Source organism: Lepidochelys olivacea (genome assembly GCF_965140295.1).
Source record: "Lepidochelys olivacea isolate rLepOli2 genome assembly, chromosome: 5".
In the NCBI taxonomy this organism is placed as follows: Eukaryota; Metazoa; Chordata; order Testudines; family Cheloniidae; genus Lepidochelys; species Lepidochelys olivacea.
The window spans coordinates 77,301,510-77,327,492 of NC_140415.1; the positions used below are offsets into that span (position 1 = coordinate 77,301,510).

Below are 25,983 nucleotides of genomic sequence, written 5' to 3' on the forward strand. Positions count from 1 at the left end.
GAAAGATTTGGTTGTTGATTAAGCTAATCTCTGTCAGCGAAATTTTTGGTTAATCTTTGCATAACAAGAGGCACTGCTCTGACCTCTTCACCTGAGGAGCCTTCCCCTTTTGTCCAGCCTACACTGGCCATGTTGGTTACTGCATTCCCCCAATCACCCAAAGCTCTTTGAGGGGAAGGGTCATAGGAAGCAAGCGAGACTGGGACTAAGTGGGATGGGCAGGATTCTGTGTTCACAAGAGACGTACAGCTACCCCCTGGCATTTTGACACAGCTGCTGAATCTGTTATTAAACATTGTTCAAAGCCAAGCATAATACCAGTTGGGTCTTTACCAGTCGGGTCAGTATGCTTTTACCACTCCAAGCAACCCTGGCCACACTGCTTACTGGAACAGCTCCTGTGGTAGTTAGGAGATTGCCACTAGATATGTATTTTCTTCCCCCTGCCTTCAGTTGCCTAATGGCTGAGTTCTCTCCCTGGCTGACAGCTTAGCTATCTTCTCTGTTCTGTGTTGTATCATTCAGTTCTGTAGCTGTTATTTGTTGGCACAGAAAACTTTGCCTCTTGCCTCTTGGCTCTTCCTGGGCCCAATTCTCCAAGCTGCTCTATACAGGAAGACCCTTACACTCATGTTGTCAAGGTTCCTCCCCCACTCTGAACTCTAGGGTACAGATGTGGGGACCTGCATGAAAAACCTCCTAAGCTTATCTTTACCAGCTTAGGTCAAAACTTCCCCAAGGTACAAAATATTCCGCCCGTCGTCCTTGGATTGGCCGCTACCACCACCAAACTAATACTGGTTACTGGGGAAGAGCTGTTTGGACGCGTCTTTCCCCCCAAAATACTTCCCAAAACCTTGCACCCCACTTCCTGGACAAGGTTTGGTAAAAAGCCTCACCAATTTGCCTAGGTGACTACAGACCCAGACCCTTGGATCTTAAGAACAATGAACAATCCTCCCAACACTTGCACCCCCCCTTTCCTGGGAAATGTTGGATAAAAAGCCTCACCAGTTTGCATAGGTGACCACAGACCCAAACCCTTGGATCTGAGAACAATGAAAAAGCATTCAGTTTCTTACAAGAAGACTTTTAATAAAAATAGAAGTAAATAGAAATAAAGAAATCCCCCCCCCCTGTAAAATCAGGATGGTAGATATCTTACAGGGTAATTAGATTCAAAACATAGAGAACCCCTCTAGGCAAAACCTTAAGTTACAAAAAAGATACACAGACAGAAATAGTTATTCTATTCAGCACAATTCTTTTCTCAGCCATTTAAAAAAATCATAATCTAACACATACCTAGCTAGATTACTTACTAAAAGTTCTAAGACTCCATTCCTGGTCTATCCCCGGCAGAAACCCAGCATATAGACAGACACACAGACCCTTTGTTTCTCTCCCTCCTCCCAGCTTTTGAAAGTATCTTGTCTCCTCATTGGTCATTTTGGTCAGGTGCCAGCGAGGTTACCTTTAGCTTCTTAACCCTTTACAGGTGAGAGGAGCTTTCCCCTGGCCAGGAGGGATTTCAAAGGGGTTTACCTTTCCCTTTATATTTATGACAATGTGAAGCTACACTGAGCCTGTGTGGATCAGCTTGCACTATCAGGGCCCTAGTGCCCCATTCATCCTCGTAGAGTCACAGTTCTGTCACAGACTCCCTATGTGACTTAAAGAGATTAAATGACTCCTTAATCTCAGTTCCAATGTGTAAATTGGAGTTAGGAATGTATTTTTTTTCTCCCTGTAGGATCTTTGGAGAAAGAAGTGGCTCTTACTATGTGTTTGTACAGTGACTAGCACAAAGGGAATCCAACTACATTTTGAGGCCACTGGGCATTACCTAAATACAAATAGGGGAGAGAAATAATATACTCTCCCCTTGGTGGTGATGAAGCTGGTGAAGTGCCGCACCTTTCATAGTATCTCATCTCCATCTTCATCTGAACCAAATTCTTCTGATGTAAATATATACCTCTGAGGGTAGAATTTGGTCCTTATTTGTTTATCACAAAAAACAAGATGCCAAATCTGAGACTTCAGCACAGAGAAGAATTTGTCTCTTAATTAACAAGTTATTTTCCTATAGTATTCAAATATTGTGAAATAGAAGTACTTTCATAGGCCACATTTACCCTAAGGGCACTACAGTGGCATAGCTACGATGACATAGCTATGGTACTATAACCCTTTAGTGTAGATGCACAGCAATGGAAGAGGTTTTTTTGTTGCTGTAGGAACTCCATTTCCATGAGTGATGGTGTCTAGTTCAACGGAAGCATTCTTCTGTCAACCTAGCTGTACCTACACCGGGGGCTAGGTCATCATAGCTGTAGATTTTTCACACCCCTGAGTGCCATGTAGCTATTTCAATCCTGTTTTAATTGTAGACCAGGCCATAGAAATTCCAAATGATTCTTAAGAGAAAAGGGGCTAAATTCTTCAGGTAAATTTACTCACAAAGAATAATTAGACTAGCTGTAATAAATATGACTGTATTATCTTGAATTTCAACCTTTTCTGAAGAATTACAACAGAATTAATGTATTGTCACTTTGAAACATATCGTTCACAAAAGTACCTGAATTACAGTCCTTTGTTCTACTAGCATCTGAATAGGTGCATTTTTCAGGATGGGCTTTTAATCATAGTGTACAAAGTTTTGTATACCTAGCAGAAGGAACATTACATAATATATAAACAAAACATATAAAGTATGATCATAAATTGGAAAATAGAAGACTAGATTAGAAAAACCTAGATACTAGGGAAGTGAGTGTAAGTGCATTAGAAGTATGGTAGATAGAGAATCCTCTTAATATAAAATGCATGAAATAGAGTGAATTATCCTCTTCAGGAATAAACAGTTACAATATCTTTATCTTATAAATAACCCTATTTCAGATTTGGTTTAGGGGGAGTCAGATCTCTCAAGTAAATAGTCACAAAAGGAGAATGTGTGGTCAAGATAAGTTGGTAGCTGCTACTCACTACTTGAATCTTTAGCAGTTTGTGTAAAAATTGTTCAGATAGGCTTGTATGTTAACTTTAGACGATATATTTACAATATCTCCAATTCCAAGATATGTTTTTAAATCTGGATTTTGTGAAAGGTCAAACCTAAAAGATCATCTACAGTAGGTCTGGATTCAAAAATCATCCTGAACAACTGAGGTTAAATCATTCAGCCTTCCCCCACACTGTGAGGCAAACTGTGTTACTGAAGGTTTATAGTTCAAACAGCATGTTATTGGTAGGCAAGCCCTGGAGAAAAAATACAGAATTTCATTGCAGAGAAACTAAAATTGTATCCCATTGTATTCAGATGAGAGGACTAACCACAGATATTTAAAAAAAAATAAACTAGATTTATATAAGAAGAAAAAAGAAACAATGGTTCATAAAATTGAATATTCAAATGTTTCAGTTCCAGGAAGGGGATAAAGATGATTGTGAATAAAGCTTTGTTTGTTTGCCTTTACTGTGATGATCCTTTATCACTGTTTGTGTTCTGATTTCCATGTAGGTGGTTGACCAGATTGACACATTGACATCTGACCTGCAGCTGGAGGATGAGATGACAGACAGTTCCAAAACTGACACGCTGAACAGCAGCTCAAGCAGCACAACAGCGTCCAGCTTGGAGAAAGCCAAAGTGCGTGCTAATGCACCTCTCATCAAGCCACCAGCACACCCATCTGCCATTCTCACCGTACTGAGGAAACCCAATCCACCACCACCTCCACCACGGTTGACTCCTGTAAAGTGTGAAGACCCTCACAGGCCTGTTCCTTCTGCCAACCCTGTAAAGACTAATGGGACCCTACTTCGAAATGGAGGTTTACCAGGAGGACCAAACAAGATTCCTAATGGGGATGTATTTTGTATACCTAATAGTAACTTGGACAAAGTTCCAATGCATCCTCTGATTCATAGACCTGATAAAGACAGGTGTCCTCAGACAGGAACCCGGGAACGGGTACGATTTAGTGAGAAAGTGCAGTACCATGGCTATTGCCCTGATTGTGACGTTCGGTATAACATTAAAAACAGGGAGGTCCACTTACACAGCGAGCCGGCCCACACGCTGGGAAAGCTTCCTCACCAATGTCCTCCTTTACCGCCACCTCCTCCCCCTCTTCCTCCATTTCCTCTAGAAAATGGAGGGTTGGGAATGAGTCCCAGTAATAGCTTTCCCCCTCTCAGACCTGCGACTGTGCCTCCACAAACTGCACCAAAACCCCAGAAGACCATCTTGAGAAAGTCAACCACTACAACAGTGTGATGTATGCCACTTGAAAAACTGTTTTTTTCCTATATATAAACATAAACAAATAGGTAATGAGCACTTTCTACTCAAGCAATAAAAAGCCCAAATATATTACATCCTGTATTCAGCGAAGCGGCATAAAATTCATATGGTAAGTACAAAAAAAATTGTTCACCAATGTCACATGTTTGCACCAAAGAATTTCATTATTAAAAGCTCCAGTATAATGCGCATCCTATGGGTCATAAGCTGTTAAAAGTGATTGCAGCTGAACAGCTCTATGTTCTAAGCAATGTTAAAAGTTCATCTCAAAAACAGCATATCTGCAGTAGCAATTAGAGGTGAAGTTAAGTCTTCCTCAGACAATAGAATAATTAGTACTAAAGAGTTTTTTTAGTGCAGGAAACTTTTAAAATACATTTGCTAGGAACATAATGTATGTCTATGTGGAACAAAATGTAACTCCAGCTAATGATTCCTGATTGAATCTTAACAAATGAGTTTTTATATGCCTGGTTGTTTGAATCAAGGGTATCCGGTCTGGAACTGTGTATTATGGTGTAAATCCTCACAGTTTCAGCCAGCTTGTTTTTTGTTCTCTGGTCTAGAGATGAATAGGCAATTGGAAGGCATGTTGATATGATCGTGGCAAAACAAACAAACAAACTATTCAAGTTTGGTTCTGAAACACTCAATAATCAAAAAGCAGAGAGAGGAGTGCCATGCTTTTGAAAAGCGGAGGCATGGCCTGATCTGTTATTTTCTGCTTCCATTGTTCCATCTCATGTGGGGATAATGCTTATCTACCTAACATGGATGAGACATGTAGGTTAATAAGTTAGAGCCCAGTCCTAAGTCTTTACACAAGTTTTACTCATGCAAATTTCCTATGGAGGGCAATGGAAATTGTGCATACAGTCTTCAGAGATCGGTGCTTAATATTTCTAAAGAGTTTTGAAGATGAAAAGCACTGTGTAATAACTAAGTATTAACATGCACAACAAGACATTTCTCTTGTTATGACATTTTAGTGGCTTAACCCAATTAAAATTCTTACCGGTGAGAAAACTCTCCAATGTTTTTTCATTGTTTTACAGAAAAGAACATTTGTTGTTAGGAGTGGCTAGGAATGTTGGCTTCTGGGTTTTTTAAAGCAGGTGATCAGTGAAGGAGATGTTATAGGAAACCTTTTCTTCACAAAGTCCCTCCAAAAATAAGCTTGCAAATGACCTGAACACCTGAATGTCAGCAGTTGTTACCTGAGTTACACACAAAACATGCACTTAGGCAATTTAGCTCTGAAAGAGTTGGAGAAGGTTGGCATTTGTGGCGTCTTAGTTTGTCAGTCCCTTATGTTTGCATACAGCAATAGAAATTCAGCTGAAATCAGCCTCGAAACAGCTCTGCTGTATTCACACCTTTGTAGTATTTACTTTGCACCAAAACAACAAAGATCTTGGCAAAATAATTACCCTTTTTACATTAAATTGCTAAACACTTTTGAAACTTTTACCGATAGGAAAGGCTGCATTTTGTGCAAATATATCTCTGGAGTTTAAAGCCTCACATAGCACTATATTGTGTGGTTTACCCAACCATCACGATGCACAGAAGTTATTATCGCATGCATTTGATCATATTCTCCAAATGTTTTCCATTGTTTTTCAATCCCATAATTTGCATCAATAGAATGCCTTCGCTATTTGTATGATGTCAGCATATTTAATCCCATGAGAGTTGTTGTGAATGGAGTAATTCTGGACATCAAGTTAGCAGTAGGGACAAGGAACTTGTTCTACAGATGTCCTTGATCTCTGAAAGTCACTGGAAGTCCCTCTGCCCTGCTCATGATGCTCCAGAGCAGCTCCTCCTTCCATTAGGAATTTACATTTAAAATATGGTGAAACAGTGTGTGAAACATCTTTACACACAAACTACACAACCACATAGTGGTTGCTGTTAAAAAGGAAAGATTTATCATGTGATGCTGCCTCTATTATAAGTCATGTTTACCTGCTTGTGTAATTTGACTTAATCAGAACAATCTCTCCTTCTGTACTGAAGGAATTGTATTATGTGCATATCCAGATGTATGTACAATCAAACAGTTGTGTGTTTATATAAGATTTGTGCAATCTTATATAAAATAAGATTTAAAATGCTTTGAAAAATGTAACACCCTGTCTCTCCTTAGGTTTTGTTCTATTGCCTTTCCGTTTTCAGTTCCTTTCACTCTACCTTGGTGCATCTATTCCTACGTTTTCTTTTCAGTACCTGTTAGTCCCACATCTAAAATTGCTGTTTGAAATACTTTAAAGAATTCCATTTACTTTTCCCCAGTCTATTTTTTCTCTTTGCTGGCTGAAGACTTTTTTTTTTTTTTTTGCCTGTGAAGCTTTTTCAGCTTCACATTTATCTGCATTCTAGCTGGTCCCTATTGTGATAATATCTCTGTGCTGGGATCTCATTCCTACTATGTCTGCCCCTTATCTTTGTTCTGGGGCTAGGTGCAGCAGCTCCCAAGCCTACTAAGCTGGCTTCCAGCAACCATTACTCTGATACCTCTTCCTCCAAATGATTAATGCAGCAAATAGGTGGTTTGATAACTTTTCTGCCTCTCAAAATGGCTCCCTCTTTCCCTTCCAGAACTGAATTGTGCATGGGGATCGACACCCTTTTGTTCCCTTTCTAGAACTCAAATGCACATAGGGTGAAATGGGAGTTGTGACATTGACTTCAGTGGTCCAGGATTTTACCCACAGTGTCTCCTTCCACAAACCATTTATTTTTCCTATAAAATTCTCACTATTGATAGGTTCTATCAGATAGAAAAATTCACAACAGAAAAAAGTGCAAATTAATTAGCATTTGGTATCATCCAAGACTGAGAACCCAGGCCTCAAATAGCAAACTAAATTCTATTTTTATTATCTGTTAAAAGAGATAAAGAAAAAACATACAAGTGATAAAAAAATACAATTCAGTTCTGTAGTTCTTGGCTGGTTTGTAGAGCAATGTATGATGTAGGGTCTGGAGCATTTCATAATTCATTCAGATAATAGCATTTCATTGCCAATCACATTAAACAATCCGCTCAAATTAGGTGAAAATTTCTTATTATGTTTTTCAAGTAAAATGTTGAAACTTAAAAAGTTATCTCTTATTCTAGCTGTCAGTTTTTCAGTATGAGATCTAAATCATATTTATTTTTTCTACTGGAAACTGGAGAATCGATTACAGTTTAAAAATTGTGTATTGCAAGTGACTCTTAGCTGGTCATTAATGTGAAAATTTTTTTACTCCAGCTAAGTTTTTAGTATGCACGGAGTGTGGGATATTATTTAGTTTCTGTCCAGGTTACAGGTCCAAGGGGAGGCAGCTGACCGGAGATCTAGGATCTAGTGAAGGATTCTCCACTTCTTGTGTCTGGCTCGACTCAGTTCTTCTCCCATAAACTCACCCAAGGTACTAGGTGTGCAGCTTTCCCTTCCTGTGTTCTGTCCCTAGACTCTGCAGGAACTGGTAGACATCCTTCCATCTCCTACATAACCATCTTACCATACAGAGATGTTTTTCTCTGACCTAGGTGGTAATTGTGCATCTCACTTAAGTACTGAGTTTTCAGTCCTCAGCTTCTGCAGAAAAAAGGTCTGTGAGGAACTTTTAACTTCAAGCCTAGGCTTTCCACCCTGAATACTCTGCTTAGCCCAGTTGCTGAACTTTTAACCTCACACACTCACATTCTATGTCCCATCTGCTCTCTGTCTTCATTCTACTTCTGGAAATCTTTTTCGATCCCTTTCTAAAAGCTTTCTGAGTTCTTGTTAACAAAACAGTCTTTTTCCTTCTCCAGTTTTGCACAAAACATTATATTATTGAATTAAAGCCTAAATTTTCAGACAGGTACACAAAATTACCTTGCATGTGTTAGATATTTAATAGGCCATATTTGAGATTTTAAAAGCAGTCTAGGGAATTTAGACATAAGTTCCATTAACTTTAATAGAAAATATGTCCAAAAGTGTTTTCTGTCCATACATCTGGTATTTGTGTGTATGTGTATAAGTTGTATCTGTGTTCAAATTCTGACTTTATTGCAGACTCCCTGTATTACCTATTTCATCTCCCTCTGTCTCAATTCCCCATCTATAAAATGATGATGATAATAATTGCCTTCTCCCACTCTGTCTGAGATGTCTGTATAGTTTGAGTTCAGCAAGGGTTGTCTCTTATGAGTTTGCACAATGACTAGCACAATGATGCCCTGATATCTGTTGAAGTCTCTAGGTATAAATAATCTATGATAATTACACCGTGAAAAAAAGTATATATCATCCTGGGGAGAAACACCAAATCATGGACATAATTATAGCCCTCTTCTCTTCCGCCCAGAGGAAAAACACACCCATACAGGCATGAAGGAATAACAGCACCTCTTTCTCTTTACAAATTTTAGCCCAGTGTGGAGGGGCAAGTGAGAGGAAGCTATCAGTGGGGTGAGGAGCCTGCAGTGCTTAGCACTGAATCCAGTTGTATTCAGTCTTGCCCTTTGCTCTTTCCCACACAGAGGAAATGCTCCTTGCTCAGTGGCATTTAGAGGAAGCTCTGCAGACAGACAGCCACCATAGGGAGCAGCAGGGATGCGTGACTTGCCCCATAGTCATTACATATAGAAACTACATGTGCTTTGTGTTTACAAAACAAGTTTTGTATTGATTTTCATAGTAGTTATTTAGCACGTCAGTATGAACATGCCAGCATTAATTCACTTTGTCTCTGCTTTTGTACATAGCTTTTAAGATGGCATGCTGCTTTGGGCCAGAAATTAAGTTCCAAAGCATGAAAGGTTTCATTTTTCTGCAATACTTGCTAAACCAGTCTACCTTTTATGTCTCACAGCTGACCATATTATCTATTGAGCGTAAGATGATGGCCCAATATCTTTGATCTCTCTTCTTTGGTCTTTCTTCTATTGTGAGATACTTTTACCAGTATAACAATTGTACAGGTTTAATCTGAACTTTATTTTGTCATGTTAAAATAAGTAAATTTGCAAACCATTGGAGGCAATTAACTTAAAGCTTTATAAAGTTGTTTGGGAACCTGTAATTAAAATGCTACAAGGAATAATGCAATGTTATATTCAGCCAGCAACATTTCTTAAATTTAAATTCAAATGTGAAGACTGTTAAACATTTTTAAAACATCCACAACACAGTATGTTTCACATCTTCCTAAGAAAGCTGTAGCAGGTTTAGAACCAGACAGTTCCAAAGACAGATGATCACTAAAATAAAACATTGTTGCGATAATATATAATATGCTACAGAGGTGGTGATACTTTGAATTGCTGTAGCTATATTTTAATATAATCAAAAAGGAAAGGCACTAAATATTATATACAGCTATAGTAACCATGGGCATAGCCATTTCAGACTATTATTCAACCTTGATCCTTTATTGATATTTTTTAAAGTCTGAATTGTAATACTGATTATTCTTATGTCTAAATTCAGATTTCACACAGTCAAAGAGGAAGAATCCTGGAGTCTTCCATTAATTTAGTGGAGGTCTATGGAACAAGTTTTGGAATTTAAAAATACAGAATAATTGCTATTTTTTTAATACTATAATTGGTTAAGATGCAAGTGAAATGAGGAGGCTTTCATGGAAAGGAACAAGTGGGAATAAAAAAAATAAATATGTGTTGTGGCAACTAACTTTTAAAGCTTTGAGGGGAGATCCAGTGCGCCAGTTCCACCTCTCACCTTGTTTGGAGTGATGAGTTTTATTGCAGCTTTGACAATCATAGTTTACTGTTCATAGAAGTAGTCAAATTATCCTCAATTCTGATGATGGGTTTTGTGATTTTTTTTTCATGCTTACGAAGTTTCATGAAATAATGGAAATAGATCACCACATTGTTTGGCTTCATTTGGATAACCCAGTTGTTGGTTTTAGAGTAAGAAAAGTACAAAATAATATTGTTTAATTACCAGACAGTATAATATGGTTCCTTTGGAGTTGTACAAAACTCTTATTTTTGCATGTTCTAATTATAGCTCCTTTTTTAGTGACCCCATAAAGAAACAGTCTGAATAACTATACATGTAATTGAAATAGAAATGTTGTAATTGTGCTATGAATCATTACCCTGACTACATTTGTTTTGGATTGTATCTTGAAGTCGGTTACGTTACAGGGGGCATAGTTTTACTGTGATAATATTTCCTTTTCATGGTTTGTCTATGTCAACTGGATCTAGAATCCTTCATCTTTTAAAGTATATACTGAAGAGTCTTATGTGCAGTATAAGTCCAGACATAAAGCAAGAATGGGTACATAATGAGTTTTTAATAAAATACATCAAACTTAGATTTGCGGGAATAATTTGAAAGGTAAAATCTCTTCAAAGACATGCAGCAGAAGAATGGAACTGTGGTAAGTATGACATTTGGAATGCTTTAATCTGAAAATTACTAGATACCCATTATGTACCTATATTGTATTTTATAGGGCGAAGTATGGTATATGACATATAGTAATTACGCACGGGGTCCCTAGCATTTCTGAGTTTATTGGGACTGAATGTGCTGTTGCATAATTTAAAACAGTGGCAGCACTGATGCTGTTGAGTAAGCACACGGCAGTACAGTTCATAAAATCTGCAGTGTAGTTACATCTTGGTTGTGTAGCAATTATGTGGCAGTCTTGTTTTATGTGAAACACTACCTGGGATTTTATCATGCGGGCTTGTTTTGTGATGCAGAAAGAGCCCAAAGACAGTGGGCAGATTTGTTAATTAATCATATTTTAACTAGATGACTTGTAGAAGTTGTCATGGGGGGCATGTACAAATGATATTCATTGACTAATCTTGTTGATTTCTTCTCTAGCTGCTGCAGATCAGCCTAACAGTTGTTGGTGCCTCTGTGACTTCCTGAGCTAAACAGCTATAGAAATTTCACCCCATGTTAAATGCGTACTTTAAATTCCATACAACTCACTTCTGTATATAGCGAATGAGCTCTATGTGGCATCCTCCTGTGAGGAAGCCTGGGCAGGTTCTTCCCTTATTGACTGATGTGTATGTTTTTGGCATTTCACATGCATGCACACGTAAGGTAATATTCCAATGCTGTTTGGTTGTGAAGATCTTGTTAACAAAGGCAAAGGTAGATATTGACATGTGAGGGGCTACAGTGCTTACATAGTGTGTGTTTATCACTCTGACCACATCCACTTAGTGGGATCTGGTAGTGTTTTGCAACACAGCATCTTCTGGTTACCATGGCTTTTGAAGCCATCCATGTCCACAATTCCCCAGTGTTGAGATGGCCAACCTTCTGCAGACTGTGGCACAAGTAAGAGAGCTTGGTATGCTGAGAGGAACTGAAGGAGCTGAAACTTTTATTTTAGACCATTAACAGCATGTCAGGTGCTGCTATTTAGCAGTTATACATACTTGAAGAATCCAACCATAGCCAAATCCTGAAACACCAACCTGTGATATTTAAATGTTATTATTTAGTCAATGTTTTGTTGCTTATATAACAGGCAGCCGTTTACCAGGATTTCTAAACTAAGCATTTTGTGTCTTTAAGAATGGGTATGCTTTTGGATCTTTATTAGTAATCCCTCAGTTTAGGAAGCCCCTCTCATTAAAATGAACAAATCCAAATACCAGACAGTATCATACAATAATGGTCCAATACATTATAAATAAATTTTTTCAAAAGCACCCAATTGATTTAGATGTGTGGCTCTGATTGACTCTTATTGGGAGCTGGGTACCTAAATCCCTTAAGTGCTTTTGAAAATTCTGTCCGCTAGTGGTACCGGGTTCTGTTGTGACTCATAGCCATAATCCTACATTTGGGGACAGGGGTGAGGCAGAGCCTCAAGAGGTGTGTCTAAACTGCAGTGTGAGCCCCTGTCAAGTGAGCGGACCCTGGGTTAGAGATCTTGAGTGACTACACAGATTGTCAATCCTAGGGTAAGAATTTTCTAACCGGGCTTGAACCTGGAGCTCTAGCATCCACACTCCAGCATGAAGATGTGAGTCCAACCAACTATATCCCGGACTTCCTGGCTCCCTCCTGAAATGTGGCTTCTCTGGACCTTTGACTATGGGAAAACTGTCCACCCTGCACGTTACAGGAAGTCTGAGCAGCCCACAAAAGAGAGAGCTTGCTTGTGAGGGATTTCAATGCTTGGGGAGGTGTATGGGGTTGATTGTCAAACAATATATTTATGCATGTTTTGACCACATAACAGATGATGGGGGTAGGGAGAAGGGATTAATTTATAGTATGGAGTAATGTAAGGAAGTGATTGAGGTCTGGATGGATGTAGGCTACCCGTATTGAGAAATAGTGTTTGCTTACAAATGCCCAGTTGTTCCTGATCATGTGTTTCCCTTTAACTACACATTGCATGATGTGATGCAGTGATAGCAATTAACTTTCTTCCTAAAATAAAAAGCTTTATTTATAAATATATATTAGAAAAGGACAACATTAACCCATTGCCAGACAGGCCAGCTGCCAGTACAACAAAATCTTTAAAAAAAAAAAAAAAAAAAAAGGGCATGAACAAGTGCAAACAGTGAAACCACGTACAAGACAGAAATCTCCCACTGTTGTATATTCCCCCATTCTCCTTTAACTTCCTTCCACGTTTGCAGCGCACTTGGCACCAGGGGAGGAGGGTGGAGCTGCCTATGGGAGAGGGGATTAATATGGGCGACTATATGGGGTAGAGTTGCCATGCCCAGCCACTGATTGGGCCTGATCGCATGGGCCACCCAGCCATGGAGTTGTTCAAGTGATTCCTGGATTGCAGCACAGGGTACTGCGGAGGGGACTCAGGCTGTGATGGGGCATGGCAGGAGCTGGTAGTGTTGTGGCCATTAGTGATAGCAGCTGCTCAAAGAGTTCTTTCTGCTGAGCTCTGCCATCTGTCCTTAGCCACCATTCCTGTTCCAGGGGCTGTGAAGGAAGTGCCAGCTCCTTCACTGCAACCCTGTCCTCAAGCTGTGCAGCCAATCTGAACTTTTCCTCTTGCTTCTCACCATGCCTTTCCTCTAGCCGTAAATCCCTCTGTTTTTGTTATTGGACCTGCTTGATGGCCCTATCCAAAACCTCAACCATAAGTTCATTAAGGAAATGCTTCCTCTTGGAACGGTAGATGAAGATACGTTGACCCACGCTTTTGCTGCAGTGTGGTTGAGCTGTGGAGGTACTGCCAGCTGTAGGGGTCAAGGGCCTGGAACAAGACAAGACACAAAGGTAATTGTCTCAAATAGCTCACTGCAGGAGTACAGAAAAAAATCCTGGTGGACATAAAATGATACTTTTCCAAACTGAACTTCAGTATATTGTGAGAGGAAGGCTTCAGACCACCCTACTCATATCAAGGTTAATCACAGTGAAAGCGAAAATCGTAAGTTAAAAAAATCACAGTTGTGTCTTTTTTTCTAAAAAATGCACAGCAACTTGGGTTTTTGGGGTGATGTCAGCGGCCATGCTGCACAAAGTTTTCTCTATCATTTGAGGCCTTCCATATTTTGGAGGGTATCACAGTCGTTGTGGTGCCCAGTTGGCAAAGGTAGATGTCATTCCAAGCTGTAGGTGGGAAACCAGCAGTGTATACAACCAAAGTATTCAAATGTGTGGTGACTGAACAGCACATCTACGAGTGGAGTGGGCTGATCAGCTACCAATGTAGCCCTGGAAAATATGCTCTTTGCTGAGAGTTCCTGCTACAGGAGAAGTTTGCTGCTGTCAGCACCTGGTTTGGATCAGAATTCATGAGGGAATCAGCAGGTTGATGTGTTAGCTTCCACATGGCTTATTCTGTTATGACTGCATGCAAACATACAGAACTCTACAGCTTTCCTCCTCCTCCCCACACCTGGCACACGTCTGGACAAAATTTGAAACCCCAGTTGTATTTGGGACAAATGATTTTGTCACCTATGGACTGCATGGATTACTTGTAATTGAAATGGACTAGATTTGTCCATAAAACATGTTTCCTTCTTTCCTCCCCTCATCACTGTTTCCAGGTGGCTTGTTACACCATTGAATGATACCAGAGCAGTATACTTACAGACATGGCAATGTAAGGGTTATTATTTTTATGAAACATGAATGCTCTGCACCTTTCCAGTCAAAATTCTCTTTCAAGGTGTTTTTACTCTTTGCCTTTTCCTGTTGCCATTTTGAAACTTCACATCATGGGGAGTGGGAGGGAGGACAGGGCAGGAAGATGTCAAGGAGCTGGCCTACCATCTGCCATTAGTGCTAATAGCTGGGGCTTGTAATAACTTTTGCATTGGTTCGTAGAACGGAAATCCCTCCCAGAAACTTAGCAGGCTCCAGGAAGGCTTCTGTCCCATCCGTGTCTGTTGCAGGCTGTTGCTCGGGGTGAGAGGGGGTATCAAACAGCTCCCTCAAATATGCCCCCAGGGTGTGCTGTTCCTGCACCTCAGGGACTGGTTTCAGCAACAGTCACTTCGCTGTCTTCACTGGGTGCCTGCTACTGGCTTTCATCAGTCCCCTTGCTGGATTCTAGGGCCAGCAGGTTACCATCCTAGCTGACCAGGTCATCGTGCACCACCTTTGGCTCTGTGCTTGATGCAGTACCCAGCACACAGTCAAATGCCTCATAAAAATGAGCATGATGTCTATGAGTTACCCGAGGTGCAGTTCTGGCCCCTGGCTTTACGTTACCCAGTCTCGAACTCTTCAATCTGCACCCTGCACTGTCACCAGTCCAGTAAATTTGCAACACTGTCAGCTTCTTCACTGTTCGCCTGTATCGCTGTATGCCAGTGGTCATTCCTTGTGTTCTTATTAAAGTCCATTGTTTTGCTGGCCTTACACCAGAGATTTACCAACACCTGGATGTGCTCTTGCAACAATGAGGCAGTGTGCTTTGTAAAGGACTACTTCTGATTGGTCTCCATTGCTAACACAGATGGTTCTCTAAAGGTGTGTTTGCAGCTCAGCAGTCAGAAAACAATGGAAAGGTTAAATGCTGACTTGCCAAGCCACTGCACTACAACAAAGGGGCTTGCTTCCGTTTCTCTGGAGTCGAATGGCAATTCATGGCATAGAGAGGACAAAGGAAGTGGCCCATGAGATTGTGGGATACTGTTGGCAGACTCCCAGGACCCAAATCTGTGGGGGCTGCATCTATTCCGCAAATCAATAGGGCTTGAACCTGGGTCCTGTCTTGACTTGACCTTGAATACTCCACCCCCATAGGGTTTGGCCTCAAGCCTGGGTCTGAGCCCAGGCCTACACTGCAGCGTAGACATACCAAGGAGGCACAGTTCCTGTCAGATGTCCCAGGTAGGGCATACAAAGAAGAGTGTGCATCATCCTATATCTACTCAGGGGATGCAAATTAAACTCCCCTCCATGGCCACCCAGCAGTGTGCTTCCTGTTTTAAAGGAGAGAGATGAGTTGGCGCCATTATGCTGCTTTTTTTGGGGTGGGTAACAGAGAGCAGTACTTATGTCAGGAGAGCTCAAGGGCTCCAGTTGTGGCAATCCTTTCAGCATGAGGGAGAAAGGAAATTTCCTTTACGTATCCCTTAGGCACTGGGTACGTCCTAGCCACCTGTCTCTTGTAAGTTATTAAGTTTAGGGTCATTACAGTGAAGTTTTGTTTTGAGCACATTCTGGCCTCAGCACCACCTATTTTACCTTGTTCTCCTGATTCCAAAACTCGCCTTCCCAAAAGCTAGCAAGTTCCATAGGGAAGAGAGATCTGCTACAAGAAAAGGAAAAATCTGCTGATATATGTGATATGTTATATTATGTTCTTCAGGAAGAAACAGACTTAGATCCCATAGTTTGCTTTGTGTTAAGTGGATTTATTATCATTACTTTAAATTTCACCTCAGATTGTGCTTGATGTAGATGAATTTAGGAGCAGCAGCTCAAGGACAACATTTCCCACACAAGTGTTTATTGCCTTTCTAGTGCAGGACTGACTTTGTGAAATAGGAGCTGTCAAAGCATTTAACCTACCTAGCCTCCTTCTTGAGTAAATTAGCATGTGGAAAGCTGAACAGTATTTTTTTATACATGGTGTACGGGCTGCCTCGTTTTTGTTTTCAAGTACAGTATATTTTGCAGTGGGGTCTACCAATTATGTTGCCTTGTGTAGCCCAGGAACTACAGCACACTATAATTTTAATGCGCATTTGTTTATCTTGATTTGTCATGATAATTGCAATAGTAACATTGGATCCCAGACTTGAAAAAGGAAAAAAGTGTGTGTGTGTGTATTTGGCAGCCATTATGACAAACCAGAATGAACAGTACAATGGAGGACTCTCAAGCCAGTGCGCTTTGCTGTCTTTTTGTGACACAGTATAGTTGATAGCACAATGTTTGTACTGTACAGCCAGTTATTTGATACTAGAATGAATTGGCACATAAATACCTTTTAAAAAGAGCCAGCTATGGTCTAGTGTTTGGTAAATATTAGATTCCCTGTGTGGGTTGGCACTATGCAAAAAGAGGAGAACTTCAGTAACTTCTTAGGAGATCACGGAGTTATCTTTAGGAGAAAGATGTAAGGCAGAACACTTTATTGGTCACTATGAATGGTGGAGTGAAGAACCAGGGTAATCCTCTGCCATTGTGGTCACTGTCACAGTGGTCTACTCCATTTCTACCCCACATCATGTTTCTTTCTATGCTGAGGAAATACACAGAGTTATTGGTGACAAGCTTTAACTTTACATGTGCCAATTTAGCTTAATACAGTATTTTTTTAAACCAATGCAATTAAATCAGTACCAAAGGATATGAGAACAGTTTTATTTAGGTTTAAACTGGGATTTACTTCAGTTTTGCTTTAATTTAGGCCTGTTTAGGCCTAGGTATATTCAGGAAATATGGATTTTTAAACTTTTTTTTTTTAACAGAAACATGCATATGTTCTTATGAACTCTAACACAAATTGTAATTCACTAAAAAATTTCTGTTCAGTGCTGCGAACTGCAAAAATTATCTCTATTTGAAGTTCAGCTTCATTTACTTCACATATGTATTTCAAAGTAAAGACAGTTTGAAAAATGTCCACAAATGAACTTGGCATTTCCCACATTAGCTATAAATGAATTTCAAATGTTTTCCTGTCTTTTTTTTTTTTTTAGCTCATTGACTGGAAAAAGAAGGAAAAGTCAGCTTTCAAATATTCAGGAAGGAACTGAACAATTAGTGTAATATGCTCATTTAAAGTCATTTAATTCCTGTATGGGAACTAAAGATAGAGAAATAATACAAATGTCATAGTGGTCTTCAGTGGGAGTTTTATAATTAGTTTTAGAATGAACTGTGTCTGATAATGAATGTATAGGAAAAGTGAGATGTGGTGAGAAGACAGAAAAATAAATGGTGTTGAGGTTTAAGTCCTGGTCTGGGGTAGGAGAAGAGACTAAATGGTGATGGGAATTGTAATGGAATAATAAGCTGTTCATATCTATGGGTTCCACTGGACACAGCCAATAGGAGGTACGGTGTAGAGCTGCACTGCGCTGGGGAGCACTGGGAGGCATAGTGCTTTGTGATTGCAGTCTGACTCCTAAAAGAAAAGGAGTACTTGTGGCACCTTAGAGACTAACCAATTTATTTGAGCATAAGCTTTCGTGAGCTACAGCTCACTTCCTCGGATGCATACTGTGGAAAGTTTAGAAGATCTTATTAAATACACTCAAAGCATGAAAAAATACCTCCTCCCACCCCACTCTCCTGCTGGTAATAGCTTATCTAAAGTGATCACTCTCCTTACAATGTGTATGATAATCAAGTTGGGCCATTTCCAACACAAATCCAGGTTATCACACACATTGTAAGGAGAGTGGTCACTTTAGATAAGCTATTACCAGCAGGAGAGTGGGGTGGGAGGAGGTATTTTTTCATGCTTTGTGTGTATATAATAAGATCTTCTAAACTTTCCACAGTATGCATCCGATGAAGTGAGCTGTAGCTCACGAAAGCTTATGCTCAAATAAATTGGTTAGTCTCTAAGGTGCCACAAGGACTCCTTTTCTTTTTGCAAATACAGACTAACACGGCTGTTACTCTGAAACCAGTCTGACTCCTGGAGCTTCTGGGCTCCCAATCTCTGTGTTCCTGCTAGTGCACTAGTTCTGTAGGGATACAGCTTGATACCGCTTGCTTAGCCAGCCAGCACTGCAGGCAGGTGTATGAAGGGGAACCATAGCCTTGTCTCCTCCTTGCCCTCTTAAAAGCACTGTGCCACAGGGGAGTAGGGAGGAAACAATCCCTTTGCTTTGCTAAGCACAGGGACTGGAATTCTGTCTGGTCCTTAAGTGGCCCACATTAGGGGGTGCGGGAGTCTTCTTATGTCCTCCATCCATTCTGCACACTAGTGTAAGGGCGAGAGAGAATTTGTCCTTAAATCTTTGGTTTGAATTCAGTCCAGATTAGCAGTAACTAAAAGTTACCAGCTCGTGGCAGTTGGGAGGGCCTGTATATAATGCTGTCAATCTGGAACCAGCACTAAATTAACTTAAATAAAGCAGATAATTCAAACTCTGATTTCCCTGTCATGGTCACAGGTGAAAGATGTTACATTTCGCAGACTCAGGGTCTCCTTGATATGTCTGTCATAACCATCACTTTTCACTCTCTAATATTCAGAATAAGGCATGTGAAACTGTCCTTTCCTCCTCAAGAGGGGGACAAAAGAGATTTACAATCTATATATTTTCTGTGATTATGTAACTGTTAAGTACTCTAGGCATTTTCATTACTGGAAATGTCTTGAGGCTGTATACATTGTTGATAACACAGTCTTACAGAGTTGCACTTCAGTGAATATAAAAGCCATTGTGTGCCTATTTATTAGATCATAGGATTACTTGTTGCTTTCATGTCTCCCCTTATTTCCCCAAAGAATGTTAACGTGGTCTTGTGTAAAAATTTGAAAGTTTAATTTAGGGCTTGTCTACACAGTGCAGCAATGAGCATCAGAGGGATTATAAAGCCCTGCAAAGTGTTGTGCTGTAACTGCCCCATTAGACCCTGCTGACATGTTCTAAAAGAAACCTAGTGCACGTTGATGTAGTCCCAGTTGAAACAGTACTATGTTACACTCTAAAATGTTCCTAGTGAGCATTATCAACAGGATCTACAGGGGGAAGTTAGAGCACAATATTTTGGAGCACTGTACAGTTCTACAATTTACACCCCTCTAGTGTGCATTGCCATACCATGTAGAAAAGACCTTACTTGTACCTTACAAATCAAAATAGCATTTTTAAATTATTATTATTTTTCCTGAAGTTCTATAGTATTCTATGTGTGGTATATACTTAGCACAGTAAAAAATGGAAAGGAAAGGATGGAACCTGGCTTTTTACACTCTAGATCAATGGTTCTCAACCCATGGCCCACAGGCCACTTGTGGCTCAGTCAACATACAGCTGAGCCCATGTGACATTCTCAGGGCCATACAGGTAGCATATATATATTGTGTAGATGTGGCCTACATAATTCAGAGAAAGCTGCATATGTAGACCACAATGGTAAATAGGTTGAGAATCACTGCTCTAGATGCTCAATGATATTGATCAGCAAGCAATGCTTGATTTTGACTAACTGACAGGGTTTAAACTTAGAAAACTTCTGTTTGAAGAAAAATGAGTGAAGATTTCAGTTACATGTTCATTAAAATGCAGAAAATGGACAATTGACTTCTTTTTTAGAGTTGGGTGAAATTTTTCAGATTAATAGTTTATTCACTGAGAAATGCACTTTTGGGTGATGCAAAACAATTCATGAATTTGACATGAACTGTAAATAGTTTCATCCCCCCCCCCAAAAAAAATGTTTTGGGGATTGATATAAATTCACCATTCATATTGAGAATTCATCATTCATCATGTCAATTCATAATGACAATGAACAGGGATTGCACCAGGGAAAGAGTGAGAAGAACTTTATAGCATGGTGACTAGGGCACGAACGTAGAATGTGGGTGACCCATGTTGTCCGTTCTCCAGATCTGTTACAGGGGGAATTAAACCCAAGTCTCCCACTTCCTGAGTGAGTGTTCTGTCTACTCTGCTAAGCTTATATGGTAGTCTTCTGCTGCTGCCTGGAAAAATCCATTTCACATTGAATAAAGCATGTTTCACTTGACCTGAAACTGATTTTTCAATTTGCTAAAATATTTCACTATGTTGGATTCAGTTTGACCATTTTTAAAATCAAGTATTCACCCAGCTGGTTTTCATATTGTTTTTTGTAATGTCTCTGTTTATTACTTTTGAGCAGCCCAAGCATGTTAGGCACTTGATAGAAATAGGTAGCGATGGTCACCACCAACAAAACTACGGTTTAAATACAGACACAATAAATGAGTCTCATAAAATGAAAAAAAGGTTGCAGGAGAGGAGGAGGATAAAAGTATATAATACTGATCTCACAGAGTCAGCATAAATACCTGCCGATAGTCTATTCAATTAGTTTTTAAATCTTTTAACTCATTTTTCATAGGTAGCAAAGGAAAAATGACTTCTCTGAGGGATCAAGAGGAGGAGAGAAGGTGGTTAACAAATAGATTCAGGAAAGTCTTTCAGTGTATAGGTGGCTGCATGAAAAATGCATGGAGTCAGGAGCGGAAGAAATAAATAAAAGGGTCATTGTAGATAGGAGAGAAGGAATGGAGACAAGGTCAAACATATAGATTTAGGCTGTGTTGTATAAACTTGAAAGAAAAGAAATGACCCTCAAACATCATTTAGTACCTTGCCAGAAATATATAATTCTCTGAAGACTCAAAGAAAGTGAAAGATCAATGAAGAAACAAGGAGCTAATCCTTTCTAGGAGTGAGAGCTTCTGGTTTCTGATTTCCCTCAAATAGCTCAAAGTAATGTCTTTCCATGTAGAAAATTAGTAAGCTGTTGTAGCCAGTAGAATATCATAATCATCAGACTGAAGAAAGGTTTAGAACTTCCCAAGTACAGTGCAAGAAACTGCTTCAAGCTTGAAAATAAAGAGAAACATTTTAATATCAATCTTGCTCTTTGTAGAACTATGTATTCCAAAGCTGCTTTGACTGAATGTGAAGGAGGATTCACTCTTTATAGAGAAGCATGCATTTTAATACAGTCAAATGCATGGTTATACGCCTAGGAACAAATAATGAAGGGCACACTTGCTGTTTGGCAGTCTGCATCCTGCAAAGCAGTGATTTTCAGAAGGACTTGGTGGGCATGATGGATAATCAGCTGAATAGAGTGGAATAGAGATGACAATTCCATTTTGCAGCAACTTTAGAGGTTTCAGAATTTGTTTTCCTTCCACATTAGAATGAAAACAAACCCTTTGAATGTCTTTCCAGTGTGTGTAGCCCGGGACTGGGGAGACTCAAGGTTTAAGTCACTGCTCTGCCTGATTCCGAGCTGAGTTTTTTTTATCAGAGATACCTCCAAATCAAGTAGAGCAGAAACTTGAATGTGGGTTTCCCACATCCCTACCTAGTGCCCTAACTACCAGGCTGTAGAATTTCTTTCCTATCAGGAATATGTGAGAGAGTGTGCTTTGTGGAAGCTGATATATCTCTGTAAGATATTTCAGCTTTGAGAAAACAGCATATTTTCCAGCCAGCTGTACAACTGAACATGAGCTCCCAGTGCAGTGTGGTTGCTAAAAGGACTGATCCTTGGATGTACAAATAAGTATGGACTGAGGAGAAGTAGGGGTGGTGGTATTACCTCAGCATATGGTATTAGTGAGACCATTTCTGGCATTTATACGTCATAAAGGATGTTGAAAAATTGGCGAGAGTTCAGAAAAGATCTTCAAGAATGATTTGAGGTCTGGAAAACCTCCCTTACAGTGTGAGCTTTAAGAATATGATCTGTTTAGCTCATAAAAGAGAAGGTTAAAAAGGGACTTGTTGATGGTCTACATGGAAAGATTTCTGATAATAGAGGGTGTTTTTTAATTTAGCAAACAAAGATATGACAAGATCCAATGGCTGAAAGTTGAAGCTAGACAAAATCAGACTAGAAATAAGGTGCAAATACACAGAATTAACTGTTGAAACAGTTTACAAAGGGATATGGTCAATTTTTCATTACTTGAAGTCTTGAAATCAAAATTGGATATCTTCCTAAAAGATATGCTTTGGCTTAACCAGAAGTTATGTGCTTTGTACAGGAATTGCTGTGTAAAATTCTATGATATTATGCAGGAGGTCTGACAGGATGATGATAATGGTCCCTTCTAGCCTGAATATCTATAAATAAGAGCTGCTCAGGAAGAGTGATGGAAATGGATCTAGAAAGATTATCATAATGATATTGCTAGTTAGCTTTTATTCATCGTCCCTGCTAAGATTTCCAGGAATAATAGGAAAAAATCTGGGCCAAATTCTATGAAGGTGTAAATAGACACAAACCACCTGCTGGGTGGTGCAGTATAAAAGTATGTTAATTAGTGAATGCTGGTGGTGTTAATAGCACTCTGACTTGGATAGAGGGATTAGACGTCAACTTTTTATATCAGATTTTTGTATTCTGTTAGATTTACTTTTCCATTATTCAGAAAAATTATTCCACAGCAAATTTAAGATGAGATAAATGCATGTTTTATCGTGTACCAGACAACCTTCTGACATCCGTGTATATAACTAGAAAGTGAAAAGATGCAGTCAGTGTTAACTCTAGTGATGGCAAAGAGAGGAAACCCCCTTCAACAGCAGAGACACTGGTCAGGATGCCATACTAAAGACACAGCCACAGCAGATATTCTTTCTCCCCAGTGCAGGCGGACACTCAAAGTGCATCTGCATGGGGTCTGTGAGATATGATTCTGAGCTTGTGTGGTTCTATCTAGTATCCTAAAAGTAGAAGTGCAGCTGGGATAGCATAGGCGGTAGCTTGAGCTAGCGGCCCAAGTATGCACCCCTGGGTGTGGGAGGTTTTGTGCTAAGGCAGCTAGCCCAAGCTGCTGCCCGTGCTGTCCCAGCCACACTGCCATTTTAAGCACTAGTTTGAATAGAGCTAACACAAGAATGTCTGTGCAAGGTGAGAATTACACCCCCAATTCAAATGTAGATGTAGCCTCAGTTCCCCGCTTTTCCCATCCAGCGAAGGAAGATAGTCATACTCAGCCTGATTCCCTCATCATAAACATGCAGACACTCATCTGATGTGTTGGTGAGTGGTGTAGGGAAATGAGTACTTGGGAACTCTGCCAGTGGGTAGTTAGGTTGGTGGTGGAGCTGGAACTCAACCTTCGGACATTTATCTTTCTGGTCATTCCTCCAGAACCCAGTACTTACACATGTTTATTAGTCCTGAAAGCATTTGGACTGGTGTTGCCAAAGTGTTTCTGTGCCCTAGGAAGGTTTGAAATATTGATCTTCAAAACATCAGTGTCATTGAACTTCTTAATTATTTTCTCAATAATTGTTGATACTGAAAATTAATTATGTAAAGCTTAAGGTTAATATTTGCCCCATGGCTGGTGGCATCTCTTCCAGTAAAAATCTGAGAGGCAAATTAAATCTCATGTCACTGCTGATTTCATAACAGCTTGCAAGAGGAGGTACCATAATCCTATGAAGTTAAGTGTACAAAATACCAGAAGTGATCCTTCCCTCCCCTCCCCCTGACCACTCATGGACGAGTCAGTTAACCTCTCTATGTTTCTGTGTATCCATCTCTAAAATGAAGAAATAATCTTACCTACCTCACAAGGCAGTTTTCTGGCTTACAGTAACTAGTATTTGGGAAGCACTTCTGTATGGGAAATCTTTTAATAAAAGGCGCTGTCTAACAAATGTGTATATTGTTGTTGTTGTTAACATGATTACTACATGTAGTATGACCATCATTAATATTATTGTATATATTGTGTGTATATATATACTAAATATATACTATATATACTAAATTTTAATATTATACTGTATAATATGATTATATATAATGCTTTATGCTATATAATATCATTAATATTATTTTTTATCATTCTCACCTATAAGAACAAATTCTCCTCAGAGTGTCACTAGTGCAAACCTGGTGATTCAGTGGGATTTTACCAGTGTAACTGAGGAGAATATATGCCTAAAATGTGAATGGGAGTCATGCTTTCTTAGCAACCAGACTATCCATATGAGCAAACAAATCTCTTAATTAGTTAACGTCTATACTGTCCTCTCGTTATACTCACAAAGATACTATCTCTGCAGATGTGCTTGAAACACTGATGGCAACAGTGACAAACAGCAGCAAATATAGCACAACTCAAGCTTGCATAAATAGGCTAACAGTCAACATTTTCTCATTAAGAACTTATTGGACAATTCTTTTTGCCTTATTTTTCCCTTTCCATCCTAGATTAAGGTGATTTCTTTTCTTCATGACTCAGCAGTGCTTAATTTGTGCGAGAGCTAAGCCCTGGCACTTCTAGGCTTGCCGTGTCAGTTATTAAAGTTAAAAAATTGCTTGAGCCCTTGAGCAACCTAATTGCTTATGCCCCGGCACCTCTTTCATTACAAATTAAACACTGCAACTCAGTTTGTTTTTCTCCTCTTACAAGCAACTGGCAAAGAGTGGAAAATGTGTTTGTCCCTTCTGGTTTGTTTAAAATATGCATAAAAAATGTACTAGTTTGAGTGTTTTTTTAACACTTGGATTTCTGGCCTTATCTTGCTCTGAGAGAGACTATGGGTATGTCTACGCTATCCAGCCTGAGGATACATACCTGTGCTAGCTCTGACTGAGCTGGCGCGCTCTAAATAGAAGTGTGGCTGTGGCCGCAGGAGCAACAAGAGGGGCTAGCCACCCCAAGTACTTACCTGGCATCTCAGATAGGATCATATTCTGGGTGCCTAGCACCTCCTGCTGCTCACACTGTGGTAAATATACTTTGTGTGTGTGTGTGTACTAGCTCAGTTAGTATGTCTCCATGATCTGGAAAATAAACCTCCAGCTCGAAGTGTAGAGATACCTTCAGATAACTGGAGAATTAGTGAAAATGTGACCTCACAAGAACTCAAAGAGTAAAACCTGAACAGATGAGAAAAGAAGGAAGTTTTAGCCAAACTTTGGGCTTTGTTTTGAAGAAACCTATTTAACTTCAATGACTAATGAACACTTTGGACAAAGTTATCTCTTCGGCAAAAATTCAGTTCTTTTGGCCCTTTCCATGAAAGGGGTCCCAACTCACAATCCACATGCTCTGAGTCTCCCCCAGGGCTGTATTTTGTCAAATTCTCCCAGTATTCCACTAGCACCTGTGCAGCTCTGCTTGTATTAGCGATATTGGGAACATCAGTGTACACCAGCCACCTGCATTTTTACCACCTGGTTTAGATAATGTGTACATTTATGTATTTTATATCTTTGCAATTCCTGTCACAATGTTATTGAGAAATGACCAAACAAGCCATCACTGTATGAAAAGGGCATATTTACTTAAATTTATTCAGCAGTCCCAGGCTTATATAATAGTGATGTTATATTAACAGTGCAAATATTAACAGTGGAAAAACTCTTGTATTGTGATGGTTCTCTGTTGTTATATTTTACAATACAGAGACATCTTAACTGTGATCACAGGTCCTTTAAGACTGACAGTAAATTTATTCCTAAGACAAGCTTATTCTCACATTGGAGGCAGTCTTTATTTAAGCAGAATGT

General features: G+C 39.6%; 1 protein-coding gene across 2 annotated transcripts in view; it reads left to right on the top strand.

Moving 5' to 3' along the window:
• The window catches only part of PRR16 (proline rich 16), a 242,564-nt gene that overhangs the window by 153,062 nt on the left and 63,519 nt on the right, over positions 1–25,983 (top strand). For both annotated transcript variants that reach the window (XM_084628241.1, XM_084628240.1), the window contains exon 2: positions 3,530–4,424. In XM_084628241.1, coding sequence (XP_084484367.1) covers positions 3,530–4,288 — 759 coding nt within the window. In that variant the 3' untranslated portion in view covers positions 4,289–4,424. The remainder of the gene's footprint in view (positions 1–3,529; positions 4,425–25,983) is intronic.